We start from the raw sequence: 17,210 nt of genomic DNA, 5'->3' as shown, positions 1-17,210 counted from the left end.
TGTGTCCAGCCGGCGCCCCGGTAGGATTTTCACGCCCCAGACTGAGTTAAAATTTTCAGAGGATCCCTCATTGCGGCTCCGCCTCCCTCTCTGGGACTTTAACCCCCCCCTCAGCCCTCCAGGCGTTAGGTGAGCAGCAGTCTTGGCTTGGGCTGCAGGTGCGCTGGGAGCCGGGGGAGGCAGGCAAAACTCTCCTCCCCCCCCCACCCAACCCCTTGCGGGGGTTTTACGCCTCTCTCCGGGGGGAGCACTTTCTCCAGGATCCCTGCCTGGGAGCGGGGTCCCAGCTGGCCGGGACGTTCTAGTCTGGCTGCCCTGGCACGGCTTTAAGGTGGCCCCACGGGATCCCTCCCCGAGCACAGGTGGGGGGGAGCGCCTGGCTGGGCGTCCCGGCTGGGGGGGTCCTGGCGGTGGAGCAGCCTGGCTGGGGGCGATCTCCGCAGGTAGGTTGTGTGTGTGTGTACGTGTGTACACACCGTAGCTCTGCAATGGTGTGTGCTGTGGGGCGCACGGGTGTTTATATAAGAGTTTGTAGATGTGTGTTGAAGCCTCTTGTGTCTACTGGGAAAGAGTGTGTGTGTGTGTGTGTGTGTGTGTGTGTGTGTGTGTGTGTGTGTGTGTGAGAGAGATATTTGCAGCATTATGTGCATGCTGCGGAAGGGTGGTGTGTTGTGTATGTAGAATTTGCAGGGGTGGATGCATGCTGGGAAGTGGATTGTGTATAAATCTGCGGTGTTGTGTGGCTGCTGGGAAAGGGGTGTGTTGTGTATATGGAATTTGGAGCGGGGTGCATATGGTAGGGAGGAGTGTGTTTTGTGTCCTGGGAGCATTGTGTGTATGCTGGGGAAGACGAAGTGTGTGGTGGGTGTAAGCGAGCAAAGGGTGTGAGTATGTCACACTTGGTGCTGTTGTGCGCTGGGAGCGGTGTGCGCAGCCTGGGAAAGTTGTGTCTATAACCTTTGCAGCTGGCTGGAGTTGCTGGAGAAGGAGAAGTGTGTGTTGCCCAGTGACACACACACAGGGAGTGGGCGGTGGCATGGGGAAGACGTGAGCATGTACAAACCAGGGTGGGGATGTGCAGGATCCAGGGATGCTGCTTGGGCAGAGGGCAGTTGCAGATGGTCCCATGGGGCTGGAAGTGCAGCTCTAAGCAGGGTGCAGGTGAGGGCGTTCCAAGGAGGAGGGTATAAACCCCGTGAGATGGGGATTCTCCCACCCCTTGGAGCTGTGACATAACCGATCCCTGGGCATCCGTTGTACATGTTGGTTGAGGTACCTCCCCAGTGCAAGGGCAGAGTGGGGCTGGGAGGTAGAGCAAAGCAGCACAAGGATGGCCTAGTGGTTAGTGTGGGGACCTGGGGCTTTGGAAGTAAGGGTTTAATTCCCACCTCTGCCACAGATGCTTCATGTGACCTGGGGGGAGGGGGGGAAGCTGCGGGTTCTGCACAGTTAGACCCCTCAGATGTTCTGTCTAGCCTTGTCTCTCCTCTTTAGAAGGGATGCGTCAGAGGCAGGTGTATCTCTCTGCAGATTGCACAAGATTGTGTAGTGCTGTGTTGTAAAGACAGAGATTTCTTCCTGACCCCTGGTGGCTCATGCCCTGAAGCATCTGAATTGTTGATGTCTGGTGGTTCTTTTCAATATGAAACAAAACTCAGCCGGCTTGTCCCTTTATCATTCTGCTTGCAGTGATCCAGAATGTTGGCCTCTTGGCTTCCATCACTTTTCACTGTGACCTCAGGGAGGGTCCATCTACACCCCAGGTGCAACAGTGAAGGGGGAACTAGTTTTGTTTTGCAGTATAGATTGGCTCTTGCCATATCTTATAAATTTTGCTCAGACCTTGGGCTCCTCCTCCCCGTGCCAGGGTGAGACCTCTATTTTATGTTGAAAGGTCAGTCTTTGTTCTGAGTCCTCTGGCATGGCTGGGTTTGTAATATAGACGGGACAGCAGTGAGATACAGGCATGGTTAGCCAGCCACTTGCAGCCAGGAGCCAGCAAGACATGTCCCCCCTCTGTAACTGCATCGTTGCCCTGTCCCACTGGTGCTCATGGACCTTTCTTGAAGCCCTCAGAGCAATTGCCAGCCTCAGTACCATACAATAATTTGTCCATACAAATGTATGTACAGTCCATACAATAATCTGGGCACTTTTTAATATTGCTTAGAAGGAAACAAGGATAAAGAACTGAAATTGGCTTCCCATGGGTCACGTACTGGGCTGGACTCAGGAGGCCTGAGGAGGCTTTACCCCAGCTCTGCCACTGGTCTGCTGGGTGACCTTGGGCAAATCACTTCCCGGCTCTGTGTGGCTCAGTTTCCCCATCTGTAGACTGAGGATAATAATACTGCCCTCCTTTGTAAAGTGCTGTGAGGGCTGCGTAAGAGCTGGGAATGGTGATTATTGTTCTTTCACCAGGCTCCTTATAAAGCATTTAGACAATCCTCTGTATGAAAAACCTGACCCCACATTTCCCCAGAGAGGAAGCAGGGGGATGCTAAGGACGCGGGGGCTGCCGAGCAGTCAGTCATGCTGCCCTCGGGGAGCGCTCGCACAGCAGGCAGCCACGTCCGAGAGCGGGGGGGCTGGCACTACACAATGGACACTCTGATCATCCAGCACAGGGTAGCGCCTTTGTTTTTTCATCTGTGCTATCTCCGGCTGTGCTCATCTCAGAACCGTTAAACTAAGCCGGCGCTGGCTGGTTGGGAGGCTGCTGTGAGTGTCCCCAGGTGGCATATGCGCATTCTCCCCACTGAACTAGTGCTAGAGGGTGGTGGGGAGTGGGGCGGGTGACCCCTCTGAGCTACTACTGAACTTACTGCCCTCTACTGGACAGAATCAGCGCTGCTCAGCAGTGTGTCATAAGCCCTGTACTGCTAGCAGGGATCCTCCTTTAGTGCAGGTGCCCATGCTTTTGGATCAGGAGGATCCAAGTTCTGTCCCCAGCATTACCAGGACACTCTGGCAGGTTTGCAGCCTAGCAATGACAACAGCGGGTGGAATCACTTATATCACAGCTGCAGTGAACGCTTCCCACATGAATCATTGGGGTCTTTTGTCCATTCTTCTTCCCATGACGTGATAAGTGCCTACAGATTTGCTGAGGTATATTTAGAAGGCAAATGCTGCTGTCGGTGACGTCGAGAAGGCCTGTTCTTATCAGACCCAGAAGAAGGCTGAGAATCTGACGTCTCTTTTGTGTCACGCTCTGTGGACAGCACTGGTCAGTTTCCCTTCCTCTTTCTAGGCATTTTCACTTTATGGACTGGCGAATGCAAGCCACAGAGCACTTGTGTTTCAGGTTTATGAGAACCATGTCATTTCGATACTGTGCTGGTTTGGTTTGGTTTTTTGTTGTTGTTTTTGGTGGTTTTTTTGTGATGGGCAGGGGAGGACTCTCTGTCGGGAACCCCTTACTCAAACGGCCCCACATCTGGACCCCTAATCTTCTCAGCCCGTTATGAGGTACCCTAGTGTTGACGACCATCCAAGTCTGCCCGTGAATTGAAGAGCGCTTAGGACTTCTCTGCAATACAGAGCCTGCAGCAACGCAGTGGCTGCAGTGCCGCTGGGAGATCGCTCGTGTAGCCGCTCCGTGCCGCTGGGAGAGCGCTCTCCTGTCCGCATACTAAAACCACCTCCGCCAGCGGCAGTCGCTGTGTTGGCGGGAGAAGCTCTCCCGCTGACCTAGCGCTGTCCACGCCGGCGCGTCTGTCGGTGTAACTTACGTCGCTCAGAGGTGTGCTTTTTCAGATCCTGGAGCGACGTAAGTTATACCGACAAAAGTGATGGTGTAGACATGGCCTCGGGGGGGGGGGGGGGGGGAAAACGGTAGTAAAACGGTAAGCGAGTCTCAGCCGTAACAAGAGCAGAGCTGCTGCTCCGCTGTTGTCCGGGGGCCTCTCACTTCTTTGTGTAGCTGGCCCCGGGTCTGGATGGGAGACCTGACGGACGATTAGCATCTGGTGCTAAACAAATTTTTGCAGCTAGGCCGAAACTTGGATACAATCTGCTCTTCCTTATGCTGGCTTCACCCCGGTTAATTTCAGTGCAGTTAATCCTGATTTACCCCAGTATAAGAAAGGGGGGAAACTCAGATCCCAAGTGCCTGGGGTTGCTAAACAAGCCCCTGAATTGCTGCAGGGGACAGATCACCCGTTTGGCTTTGTATTACTGGCTTTGTCTGCATAGATAACCAGAGCATCAAACCGGTCTGATCACCCCTGTGCTCCTGATGGGAAAACAAGGGACAGAGATGAGAAGAGTCTGTAGCTGGCACGTGAGCAGGGCCTGGGAAACGCAAACACTGACGCAGGGTGTTTGAAGAAGTAGGGGTAAACGATACCGGGGCCTTTAACAAGGTGCTGGGGGGATTGTGTTACCAGCGTTCGTGGAACGAGGGCGGGGTGGGCAGCCCAACCGGGGCTCGGCTGCTGGACTGTGGTGCTGACACACTGGATTTATGGGCCTCTCCCCAGAGCATCTAAGCCCTATAAACATCAGAGAGTTTAGCTTCACAACCCCTCTGCAAGGTGGAACGTTCTTACCCTACCCCCATCTTTGTAGAGATGAGGAAACTGAGGCACAGGGAGAGGGAGGAGGGAAAGGAATCCCCCAAACTGTCGTCAGTAGAGCTGGGAATAAAACCCAGGAGACCTGACTCCCACGGCCTCCCTGTCTCTAACCACTAGACCTCACTCTCCTCCAGACCTGGGAACAGGAGCCAGGAGTCCGGTCTGTTGCCTTAACCACAAGACCAACCTTCCTCTCCAGATGGCAACTGGTTGGTGGTCACGATATGTTGCTGGCAACTGGTTGGGGCATGTGGGAGAGAAGTCTGAGCAGCCTGGATATGGGGGCTGGGATTAGTCTGAGGGGTTTGTGGGGGGTGCAGGGACCTCTAGCGTTGCGATCACCTCTGGGGCAAGCAGGCTGTTGTCTACGTATTTCCTCCCGGACATCCCCGGTTCTGTCTCTGTCCTGTCTCCCTGATCTCGCTGGCTCCGGGATTCAGGATGAATTAGGGGTGGGATCCTCTGGAGGCCCTGCTGGCGAGCAGAATTGGGATACGTGGCGAGCCCTGGTCTCCAGTACTCCGTTTGATTGGAGTTTTTTGGTCTGGCTGATCTGGAAGACCTGTGAAAGCTGCTTGCTTGTCGTTTCAGGCCACGAGGTGGCAGGGGGCAGGGAGGGAGAACTATTTAAAAACTAATCCAGAGATGATGGCTTGTCCTGTTTCCAACCCACCCATGTCCCTCCCCAGCGGCAGCCGTGACTCGCCTCCGGGGCCCTTTGAACTTCACCAGAGAGGGGTGGAAAAACAAGTATATAACCGCGGTAGCCAGACCTGCACAGGCAGCCCATCACCGTGGTCTCAGGGGATGGGTTCTCTGGGGTTGGTTCTGCAGCCACCCTGGGCGGGGGGGGGGACAGGAGGAATGACAGCCCCCTCCCACCCTGCCTGATGAATCTTAGCAGCTCAACCCACACCACAGGCTGCTTCTGGTCCCCCCGCCCCTCCCCATTTGGTCAGGCTGCCCTGGCAGCCGAACAAGGCCTTGGAGCTGGTGACTTTCCCCTCAGCAAGTTGACAAAGGGGCCCCTTAATGCCACTGAGACTCAGGCCCCACTGAGTTCAGGGCAGCGACTCCGGATCTCCTCTGCTAAGTCAGTGGAGAAGCGGCCCCATTGGAAGATCTGAGGGTGGAGAGGGGGAGCTGCCTCCCACCCCCCTCCTCCTCCCCAGGGATTTTAAATCCTTCTCCACAGCTGACTCAAATGCCATAAATCCCTCGGCAGCTCAGCGGTGACCTGGCAGAATAATCTCCCTTGTAATCGCTCTCCAGGGTCTCTCCTGGCTTCAGTTTCTGGGCGTCTTGTGTATGGTTAAGTCTGTCTCGCCTCTGCTTCTGATTTAGGTTCACATGGGCACTCTTCCGCATCCCTGCACTTGGGCTACCTCCAGACATAGCCCGAGGGCTGCCGAAGAGCAGGGAGAGCAAAGGGGTTAATGGGCACCCAGCCCTCCGGGTGGGGAGGGACGGTGACAGGTGAAGTGAGTTCCGTGGCCTCTGCTGGATGCGTGGAGCAAGGCGGCCGACTATGTGGGGGTGTGTGTCCTGGGCTGGGATAGCAGGGGCCTGCGGGTCAGGACTGAGGGCTGCCAGCGGGGCTGTGTATATGTTCAGGGCCGGGATAGAAAGGGGGCGGGGGGAGTTGTGGGTTGGGATTGAAGGGCAGTAGAAAAACTGGGGGGGAGGGAGGAGGAGCTCAGGGTTGAATGAGTGGGGTGGGGCTGTGGGTCAGGATGGAGGGGCATCAGCCCCCCCCCCCACGTTCTGCTTCTCTCTGTCTGATGACATTCCCAGCCAATGAGTCCTGGTGCTGCAGACAACACCCCACAGTCCACCTGCCCCCCGCGGTGACAGGGGGCTGGGGAGAGAACCCGGGACCCGAACAGCACCTCCAGCTGAGAGCAGGGCTCCCTTTGCTGACAGCAAAAGCAAGCCCAGGAGGCGAAAGCACCACGGCTCGCCGTCACGGCCAGGCCCTGCCCTGTCCCCCCCACCCCTTGGCACCACGTCCCTTCCCAGCTAACCTGTGCCCTTCGTTTGTCTTTGCAGCTGATGGCTGAGGATGGTGGGGCCATGGGCCTCTCCAATGGGGGGTCTGGGAGCTCCACCGACACCATCAAGGTGAGAGGTGGCCCTGGTGCTTGGTGGCTGGGATCTGCTCTCTCCTTGGATCCTCGAGGGGTCGGGGGTCTTGGCTCAGTGCATAATAACCCTGTTCTGGCTGCTTGAGCTGATCTTTCTCTCCGTCTCCGTTTTCCCATCTGGGGATGCTGGGATAGTGGTGGGGTCTCTGGTTTCCCCCCTCCCGTGAGCAGCCCTTTACCAGGAACCATTGGATCGGCTCTTTTTTTATTGAACCCTGCAGAGCGCTGGGACCCAGTCATATCCTGTGGCAGCAAGTTCCACAGGTTAATTTTTGCATTTTAAAAAAACTTGGTTTGATCAGTTTTAAATGTAGCTGATGTACTTATCTGGCCCCCTATTACCTGAGCGCCTCACAGTCGTTAATGCATTTATTCTTGAGAAAGGGAAACAATCCTCAGTGTACCAATGGGGGAAACTGAGGCACAGGGGCTAAGTGACTCCGCTAAGGTCACATATAGAGTCTGGGGAAGAGTAAGGACTTGAACCCAGGTCTCCCAAGCCCCTGCTCAGTTGCCTTACTACTAAACCAGCCTCTCTTGGCTGCCTTTCGTCTCTATCAACTTTCCCCCGGTCCCTGCGGCCCGACTCCCCCATCTGCAGACCAGCTTGTGAGACACGTCAGGGCGGCTGGCTGCTAAGGGGCAGGATCTGATTAACAGTGCTGTGCTGTTCTATAAACAGATTAATTGTGCATGGCTTCGTATCCGGCTGAGAGCTGGGTGGTCCGGGGCCATGGACCCAGGCAGGGGAGAAGGTAGCCGGTAGCCGAAGTTTCTTTAACTTGCCAGGCGGCAGCAGAACGAGTGGCTGGAAACTGACCCAGACTGGAAGTAAGGGGCAGGTTTCTCTGCGCGGGGCTGAGTCGCCCCGGCTTAGCCTTTTTGGGGGACGTGGCGGAGTCTCCGTCACGTGGAGTCTGCAGATTGCGCATGGGCAGCTGCTGGGAAGATCTGCCCCACTGCTGGGCTCGATGCAGGACTCGGCTCTCAGGCCTGCCTGCTGACGCCTTTTGAGTTTGAATTGAGCACAGAGGGGGATGCGTGCTGGCTGGAGGGTCTTTTCCCGTGCTGTCGCCGGCTCGTTCGGCTCCTCCCAGGGACAGTTGTGGCTTGCAAGCCGTTACCGTCTGAGGGCCGGTTGGCGGCCTGGCCTGGGCTGCTCTTCTCTCTTCGTTTGCTCAGACGCGTTGCATGGGGCGCTAACTGGCCCCTGGTTGGCAGCCTCAACGAAGAGGCCAAGACTTGAATGGTCTGTAGAGCCTGAACTCTCCTAGAGAGTGCGATGCACACACAATTCTTCCCCTGCAGTTTGTGCAGCACGACGGAACAACTGCCATGCCTCACCCCAGAGTTGGCTGCATTTTGCCGCTCGGGGAATGATCCCACGGTGGCGTTGCAGTTGGCTGTTTTTGCCACGATTCGCCCCAGAGCTGGCTGCGTTTGTGGCAGGTGACCGATCCCTGTGCAGCAGTGTTATGTGCCGTCAAACCACTGCTGCACCCCCACCCCAGAGCTAGCTGCATCGCAGCCACCCCGTATGTTGGTTATCGTTGAAGAGTCAAGACTTGCTGGTGGAGACCATACCACTCTGCCATGTCCTAGATGCTGGGGCAGCGTAGCATTGAGGTACCCGTGTGTGGGAACTGTCGGAGCTTTCTGATGTCGCTCATGGTGTGAGGAATTTTTATAGTTTCTCAGAGTGCCGGGTCTTCAACCTCCCGTTTGGATGGAGGATGCTGAGTTACTGCAGGCCTGCTGGCGTGGACAGAGGCGTGCCGGCCGAAGCAGGGGCGGCAGAGGAGACCAGTCTTCAGGGATCCCAGCCGGGCCCCTCTCCCCACCTCTGTTACTCTGCAGGCACAATCAGTTGTGTTACTGTAGCAATGCAGGGTGGGAAACTCCTGCTTTTCCTCAGTATACCTTAAAGGTGCAGGCCCCACGGTGACCGTGGCAGGGCTGATGTTAACCTCGGAAACGGGGGCATTTCTCCCTTCCAGCCAAGCATCCCAAAAGCTCTATTAAACCTTCTCTCAGTTTCAGCCCCCCAATCCCCTGCTGCCAGTAGCCCCCTCGCCGGGGGGGAACTGAGGCATGGGGAAGGGATGCGACTTGTCCAGCGGCATGCTGGGATTCAGTAGCAGAGCCAGGAAAAGAACCCAGGCGTCCTGGTTCCCAGCCCCTTTCTCCCCTCCCGGACCTGGAAACAGAATGTGGGAGTCCTGCCTCTCACGCCCTTCTGCTTGAACTAACTCGACCCCACTCCCAGCGATAGAACCCAGGAGTCCTGCTTCCCAGCCTGGTATGTTTGAGCAAACTACACCCCCCTCCTCTCCTGGAACGGGAGATTATACCTGGGAATCTGCACTTCCAGACCTCTTCACCAGCCTCCCCTTCCAGGGTAGGAACCAGGAGTCGTGACGACTCTGGCTGTTCCTCAAACATGCAGCCTGGGTAAGTGACCGGCCCCTGGGGGGCCCGTGCTGCGTTTGGGGAACCACCCCTGGCTGGCTCTGCATGGCTTGAACTGGTGACTTTCTGCAGCAAACGCAGGGGTTGTACCCGCTGAGCTAAAGGAGGGGCTCCTCCGGCCATCAGCAGCTGCCTGTGCCACCCCTAGGGGAGCCGTGGGTCCTGCTGGCTACGCCGGGGAGTTGTAGTCAGTGTCTCCTCTGCTGCCTTCTGCAGGAGACCAGCTGCCCGGAGGACGATGAGGTCTTTTTAAGGGAGCCGCTGAGCCCCACCGCCATGGCCACGTTCCGAGCCGGCAACGTGGAGGAGCTGTACGAGCTGCTGGAGAAGCTGGGCAGGTGAGAAGGTGCTGTGGGCCCAGGGCAGGACGCCGCCGGGGCTCTTCCGTTGAGCTGTCTCCCAGCTGCTGCTTGGTCCAGCGCCCCCCAGGATCCTTTGTGCGTGCGCGCCCCGGTGCAGAGGGTTTGGGGAGGTGCCGCCCAGCAGCTGGCCGGGGCTCCGGGGGCGATGGGGAGAGCTCCGGTTGCGCTGTCTGTCTTCCTGCGTGCATGTTTCTCTCTCACCAACTGAGGGTGTCTCTACCCCAGCTCCGGTCGGAACAACCACAGCTGGAAACTGCTCTTCACCTCCCTCCCCGGCAGGATCCCCCCCCCATGGCTTTTTGTCACCATCCTCCTTCCCCCCCCTCCCAGTTTGGGACCCATCGGCGCCTAGGCTCAGACTTTCCCTTCGGGCCAGCTCTGGGCAGGATTCCCCTGCAGCTCAGAGGGTCAGATGGCATCACGGGGGAGGTGGGTTCAGCTGAGCTGAGCCAGCATCAGCCATGCCTGGGGCACCTTCTCTAACCGCTAGGCTCTCCTCCCGTCCCACAGCTCCACATAGAACCTAGGAGTCCTGACCTCCCTCCTTCCCCCTTTCTGGGATGGGAACTCAGGAGTCCTGGCTCCCACTTTTCCACCCTTCACCGTACTCTCTCTCAAAGGTTGGGTGGGTGGGAAACCCCAGGAGGTCTGACCCCCCCCCCCCACTAGACATCACTCCCCTTCCCTAAGTGGGACTGGCACCTAGGAGTCCTGCTGCCCGCCCTGTGCGTGGATCACACTGCTCCCGCCTGTCGACAACATCCAAGCTTGCATCTGGCTCCCCCCCTTCCCGCCCCCCGGCCCCAACATCTGGATGGCATTGACGTCCTGCAGGCAGGGCGCTTCCCAGGCCAAGCCTCAGAGGACTCGTTCGCGTTGCTGACACAACGAGGAGAAATGCAGCGAGGCGATAAGCCGGGAGGGCCGGGCGTTTAGAGGGCCGGGTGTTTCGCAGTGGGCTGGGTGGGCCGGGGGAGATGCCAGAGCCCTCCGGACCCCGAACGTACATTCCTTGCAGGAGGCAGTTTCATGGCTGATGCCTTGTAGGGAGTCCCACGCCAAGGAGCCAGATCCATGTCTCCTCCTCCCCTCGGGGTGGCCGTGTGTGGTGTCAGCCAGCGGCTGGGCTGGCCCCTGCTCTTACGGGACCAACTGCTCGAAATCAGGGCGTGGGTTGGGCTTCTCCCTGCTTGGAATGTGTTTTTAATTGCGCAGGAAACTTGCATGGAAACACGATGTTTCAATAGTCCATTGGCTGCTGCTGCTCATGGGACAGTGTGGTCTAGGGGTTAGAGCAGGGCCCGGGGGCTCAGGACGCCTGGGTTCTATTCCCAGCTCTGGAGTGGGGTCTAATGGTTGGGGGCGGGAGGAGGAGGCACTGCTTACTGATGCCCGCTGCCCAACTCCTGCCTCCCCCGCCTGCTCCAGCCCCTGCCCTCCCCGCCCCAGCAGGCTGTCTCTCTCCGCCTTGTCCCCGCAGCGGGCACTTCGGGGTGGTGAAGCGCTGCCGGAAGCGGAGCTCGGGGACCTTCTACGCCGCCAAGTTCGTGAAGATGCGCAAGTGCAAAGGCAGCCGGCTGGGGCTGGACCGCGAGCAGGTGGAGCGGGAGGTCAGCATCCTGCAGCAGCTGGAGCACCCCAACATCCTGCGCCTGCACGACCTCTTCGCCAGCAAGGCCGAGATGGTGCTGGTCCTGGAGCTGTGAGTGGGTGGGGGTGGGGCACATGGGCTCCCCCTCATCCCCCTGTAATAACCATCTGTGTTTGTAGAACCTCAGCCTCCCCTACTCGCCGGGGGATCATCCTCATTGTACCCATGGGGAAACTGAGGCACAGAGAAACAGGCAAGACTAGCACCAAAATCATGTAGCGATTCAGTGACACAGCTGGGAAGAGAACCCAGGAGTCCTGGATCGCAGTCTCCTCTGCTTTAACCACAATACATCACTTCTGGCTCCCCCCCCCGTTCCCCACAGCTGGGGATAGAACCCAGGAGTCCTGGCTGCCGGTCCCCACTGCCACTCTAACCACTAGCCCCCACTCTTAACCTGGCAGAGCACAGCGGCTCCCTCCTTTCCCCGAACGGGTCAGCCCTGGGCTCTGAGCCAGCTTCCCGTGGGCGGGTCGAGGTGCCTGTGCTGAGTTTCAAAGCCCCAGATGACGGCGCTGTGAGTTCCCGGCCCTGAGCTCTCTGGGGCAGGCAGCTGAGGGTTGGAAATACCGGGCGCTCCCCTTGGGATGGCGCCTCTCTGCTGTGAGGAGCATGGATTTGATTTAGCATCCACTTTGAGCTCAGTTGGCTGGCTTTTTATTTTTTTTTTTCCATCCAGGCAAATATTTAATCCTGTGGTTAAAGGCCCTGATTCTCCAGTGGCCTGCACCTAGCGGATGCCATGGTAGCCTTTCACGGCCCCCCACTCTCCCTCCTTGTGACTGCCCATGGTGGCCGGGACCTGACATAATCCATGCTGTATGTGCATCTCTATGTTCAGATCCATGTGCCTCCTGCGCGTATGGAATGACAATCTGTCTGGATAGCGCCTCCTGTGTAGAAGGCTTCTGCATGATGTCTATGCAGGGATCGCTTCCCTGCCCCCCCCCCCCCCCACTGAAGTGCAACCGCCTCTTAGGTGGAACACTGCAGCTGTTTAACAGCAGTATTGAACAGGGAGCATTTCACCCTGCTCTGAAATGCAGCCACCTCTGAGGAGGAACGTGGCCGCTGTGGTGGACAGGAAGTGCAGAGTGGAATCGGGGCAGCGTGCTTTAGTGGATCGAGCACAGGTCTGTAAGTCAGGACTTCCGGGCTCTATTCCCGGCGCTGCCTTGTCCCGCTCTAGGACGCCAGGACTAATCGTGCCCCTCTTCATGCCTCAGTTTCCCCATGGGGGATGTGGTACTGACCCCGCCCACGTCAGGGCTTTGAGATCCTGCAATGCCAGGGCGCTAAGGGAGGGCCAAGCATTTACATCACATCGGTTCTAGCGTGAGCCTGCCGTTCCTGACTCTCAGGCCAGCGCAGCTCCAGCCGCTTTCTGGGGCCTGCTGTAAGTGGGGGCAGGATTGAGCCCTCTGGCATCTCTCGGCTTCCCCCGGCAGCCCCTCCCTCTCTCTGCCCCCCAGGTCCTCACCCGCCGTCCCTCTCTGTTCTTAGGATCCGTGGAGGGGAGCTCTTTGACTTCATTGCTGAGAAGGAGATGCTGACGGAGGCGGAGGCCATCGAGTTCCTGCAGCAGATCCTGCAGGGCGTTGCCTACATGCACTCGCGGAACGTGGCCCACTTCGACCTCAAGGTACCCAGCCCCTTCTCTGCCGGACGACCCCAGACAGGTGGCCAGGAGCCCGACGTGGCCACTGCCTCTGGCCCCTTAGCCGTTGATTCTCAGTCCCTCCCGCCCGGTGTGTGGGAGCAGGTTGGAGACGGGTAGGAGGGGGCGAGACGCCCTTGGGTGCCTTGCCTGGTTCTCAGTGTAAGTTAGAGCAGCCTCAGGGCTGCTGTAACTCACACTCCTCTCCCTAGGGCCCCTGAGGAGCTGAAAATACCCATCATGTAGCTCACTCCAGCCGGGCGTGTGCAGGGCCCTTACACCAGTTCCACGCCAGCTGGAGAAGCCCCCTGCAGGGGGGAGTTTCCAAACCGCTTTCAGAGCAGCCTCAGAGACCCAGGCCCCTGGTGCCCAGCCTGTGGCTTTTCCCACGTCCAAAGGGGTCCGTGATGGACCCGTGTATGTGGGCTGGCAGTTCCCTGGAGCTGTGGCCCCCCCTTTAGAAAGCAGCTGTAGAAACTCGACCTCTTCTCCACACCGGGGTCAGGGCGGCAGGCTCAGATTCAGGCCAGACCGGGAGGGCAGCTCTCCCTGGCTGCATGGCTCTCCGAGCACTCAGCCTCGCCTGGCAGGAGGCTCAGAAGGTGCTCCTCTGGGAAGCCCTCTGCATTCCCACCTTGATTCCTCCCCGCCTCCAGTCACCCGCCCACTGAGCCACGGGTCCGACCTCCGCTGCCGCCGCAACCCAGCCATGGTTCAGCCGGGGAGGCTGTGGGGTGGGGCCGGGATCTGATCAGGTTCCCACGCTTCACTTTGCACGGGTGTCAATGACCGTGGGGGGGGCCGTGGGGAACCGGGCTCATGGTGTCTCCCGCCCCTCCCACACAGCCAGAGAATATTATGCTACTGGAGAAAGACGTGCCCAACCCGAAAATCAAGATAATCGATTTTGGTCTGGCCCAAAAGCTGGAAGATGGAGTGACCTTCAAAAGCCTTTGTGGGACTCCCCAGTACATAGGTAAACCGCTGAGCACTACAATCCCCTACTGGGAAGGTCGCCAGGACCCTCTGGGACTCATTGGCATAGGATTCTGTGGGTGTTAACTTGTGAAACTCTCTGCCACAGGATATTGTTGAGGCCTGTGGTTTAGCAAGATTCCTGAAAGCCTTAGGTGGGGACTTGAAAAATAATCTGGTGTGTTTCTGCAGCGCCTTTCATCCTAAAGCGTTTGGGAATACTCGAGAGCAAGGAATTTCACCCCCATCTAAATTGGAGCCACCTCTGGGGCAGAACACGGCAGCTGCTTTGAGCACAGACCCTTTAGGATGGGAAGCGAAGGAGAGTCTTGTCTCCTGCTAACCTGAAGTTGGGGGTGGATTTTAAGGAGGCAGAACGTAGTAACCAGAGGGTTGGGTTGCGGGAGATACGGTTCTTACCCGCCCTCCCTTTGCTCAAAGAACCAGGGAATCTTCATGACCGCCCCCAACCAGGCCTCTGGGTTCTTAGCTTGCCTGGAAGAGCAGCCCGGCGTCCCCTAGCACCGCTCAGAAGCAGTGGGAATGGCTGGATTTCAGAGATGGAAACCCAGCAAGGTTTAAGGGGGGTGTTGACCCTGGGATTGTATGTAGAGAAGTCCTTTCTGCTCTGATTTGCTGTACATCTTGTGTCCCGTAGGGGGCAGAAACAGCCAGGCAGTGGGTGCAAAATGACAATTCTGTGTTCCTGGTTTTTTTGTGTGTGTGTGTGTGTGTGTGTTTGTTTTTTAACTCCAGCTCCCGAAGTGATTAATTATGAGCCCCTGAACTCGGCGACAGACATGTGGTAAGGGCAGGAGCCTGCACATCCGCTTCTCCTTAATGTCGTGGGTCAGGTTGGGGTGTAACGTGAGCTGGCGTCCGATCGGTGAAGTTCTTATCATCCCCCAGTCAGTGTCCCAGGCCGGGATTGCTTTCCCGGGCACATTGTCCGGGGCGTCGTCTTTGTTTTAAACACCCCGAGTGACGAGACGATTCCCCAGCCTCCCGCGTCCAACTGAAAAGCCCTACAAATGATCGGGGGGGAGGGGGGTGTTGGAATGCCCCAGCGCCTGTTTTTCTGTCTGACTTGCATCCCCTTGCAGCTAGTGTATCCTCCTGCTTCAAAAAAGGTTTCTGTCCTTCCGTCCAGGAGCAATCCCGGCCATCGCCAGGAACGGTGGGAGTCAACTGCAGATTAACACCCCACAGAGTGAAAACTGCTTGTCCAGACGCTTCCCTGAAAGCGCGGGCGTCACGAAGGGCTGGGCTGGGTTTGGGAGACGGGTCGCTAGCAGAAAAGGGGTGACACTTACCCTGCTCTGCTGTTTATTTAGCTGGGTCCCCTCATGGATTCCTACCAACGTCATCTGTGTGTACTGATTGTTCCCTTGCTGGCTAACCCAGAGCGTGTCTTTGTATGTTTCAGGAGCATTGGCGTTATTACCTACATCTTGTAAGTACCCAGCCTCTTGGGTGTCTGTTTTTGCCTGTCTCTCCCATCTTTAGCCCTTGCATTGTTTGTTATCCAGAGACCCTTCTCCCCCCCCCCCAGCATGTCCCTGAAGAAGGTCAATATCATAATACAGAGTGGGGAAACTGAGGCACAGAGTCACAGCTTCCCCAGGGGCTCCGTGGCAGGGCCAGGAACAGAACCCAGGTTCCGGAGCGCCAGACCTGCACTAACCACTGGACCCTGCTGCCTGCGGTGCAGTTGTTCAGAGCCGAGCTCTGATGGTGGGAGCACGCCCCTTCTCCAAGGGTGGGGGTTGGGATGCTTGGCTGATCCGCCCTCGGATACCTCTGCCTGGGACGTGCGCGTCCTTTCATTGGGCCCGATTCTCATTTACATCGAGGCCCCTTTACGCTGCGCTATCCTTGCAGTGACCGTCGCTGCACCTCACCCCCTCTTTAAAACTGCTCTAAGCTGCCTGGGGGCAAAGGGAAATCTGGGCCTTCGATTGCAAATGCCATTGGGACAGGGCGTGTGCGGAAAGGGGCCCCTATCCTGGCCTGTGCGGGCCCCGATCCTTGGCTGGTGTAAATGTGGGTGAGAGGGCAGGTGGAAGGGTCCCTGACCTGAGCGTTCGGGGGAGAACGCAGCACTGGGGGGTGGATTGTGGGGGTGGGGAGGGTTTTGATATCAGTTGAGGACTGGGTCAGCTGCACAGTCCCCACTGCCAAGCTCTCCGCCTCCCGTGGCTGCAGGAGTCCATATCCTCTGGATGACGAGGCTGGGCTCCCCTCGCGTGGGCGGGCGTCACGCCCTTGGCAGACCCCTTTTGCCTCTGTGCATCAGAGGGATCCGGTAGGGAGCCCGGAGCTGTCCCTGGCGGCTCCCCCTGGGGAGTGCAGGGGCTTGGGGGCCGGCTCTCAACGGCTCCTTGTCTCGTGCAGGCTGAGCGGCATGTCCCCTTTCCAGGGTGAGACGGACGCCGAGACCCTCTCCAATGTCGTCGCCGGCAGCTACGAGTTTGAGGAGAAGTACTTCAGTGAGACCACCGAGATGGCCAAGGACTTCATCCGGCAGCTGCTGGTGAAGGAGCCCAGGTAATGCCTGGCAGCTGCCGCGGCCCAGTGGGCAGCCAGACCCTGGGGCTGGCCCCGGCCAGCCGCGGGCAGAGAGTTCCCTTGGCAGAGCAGATCAGAAAGCAGGAGCCCTTTTCATCCACCGGCTGGAACGGGCCGCGCGTGGGTGACCGTCCCGTCTGGGTACAGCCAGCGTAATCTGGCGCAGCTGGGAGCTGAGGGGGCCTCGTTCTGTCGCCCGGCACAGGGTGATACACCCCGAGGGACCTAGGCCAGGGGTGTGATCCCAGTGTGTGTGGGAGGGGGAATTCACGAAAGCCAATGCACCCACCAATAACCCTAGCTGGAAAGGCCGGCAGGAGGGTGCAGCCTGGCCCCGTGATGCCAGGGCCGGGGGCTCTCCGTGGGGATGCACGGTGAAGGGAAAGGGCCCAGGGTTCCCGGAGAGGAGGAGGGGGAAAGAGGTTGTTTTTTCCCTGGTAGTAAAGCAGCAAACCGTCCCTGTGCTCCCCGCCGTGTGTCTTGCAGGAGTCGCATGACTGCGGCCGAGTGCCTCGTCCACCCGTGGATCAAGGTGAGGGGGCTGCTTGCGTTCCCAGACGGACCCTGGGGGAGGCAGGGACAGCCAGGCTAGCCAGCAGCAAGATGCCCAGGGGCGTGGGGGACCCCAGGCCTGGTTCCCTAGATGAGCAGGGAACCCACAGGGACCAGCTATCGAGCCAAGCGGGGGAGCCCGGGGCTCAGCTCTTGTCTCTGCTGGGTGTTTGTGGGGCCCAGGGGATTCCCTGCGTGCACAGACATTTAAATTGGCCCCTTTTGGGGGGGCACATTCGGTGTCACCCTGCC

General features: G+C 58.2%; 1 protein-coding gene across 13 annotated transcripts in view; it reads left to right on the top strand.

The window, feature by feature from the left end:
• LOC137167376 (death-associated protein kinase 2-like) overlaps nt 1-17,210 on the top strand; it is a 32,580-nt gene that overhangs the window by 12,429 nt on the left and 2,941 nt on the right. For 4 of the 13 annotated variants that reach the window (XM_067569489.1, XM_067569488.1, XM_067569490.1 and 1 more), the window contains 8 exons: nt 9,410-9,531; nt 11,036-11,257; nt 12,710-12,848; nt 13,710-13,839; nt 14,595-14,643; nt 15,265-15,291; nt 16,233-16,385; nt 16,893-16,938. In XM_067569489.1, coding sequence (XP_067425590.1) covers nt 9,470-9,531; nt 11,036-11,257; nt 12,710-12,848; nt 13,710-13,839; nt 14,595-14,643; nt 15,265-15,291; nt 16,233-16,385; nt 16,893-16,938 — 828 coding nt within the window. In that variant the 5' untranslated portion in view covers nt 9,410-9,469. Of the gene's footprint in view, nt 1-113; nt 130-252; nt 444-6,629; nt 6,702-9,155; nt 9,176-9,409; nt 9,532-11,035; nt 11,258-12,709; nt 12,849-13,709; nt 13,840-14,594; nt 14,644-15,264; nt 15,292-16,232; nt 16,386-16,892; nt 16,939-17,210 lie in introns of those variants that run through there. The other 9 variants (XM_067569482.1, XM_067569484.1, XM_067569485.1 and 6 more) reach the window with 8 other exon arrangements.

The sequence above is a fragment of the Emydura macquarii genome, unplaced genomic scaffold (assembly GCF_026122565.2).
Source record: "Emydura macquarii macquarii isolate MOO-44397 ecotype Brisbane River unplaced genomic scaffold, CSIRO-AGI_Emac_v2 contig_2924, whole genome shotgun sequence".
Lineage (NCBI taxonomy): Eukaryota > Metazoa > Chordata > Testudines > Chelidae > Emydura > Emydura macquarii.
This window is presented reverse-complemented; position numbering and strand designations above follow the sequence as displayed.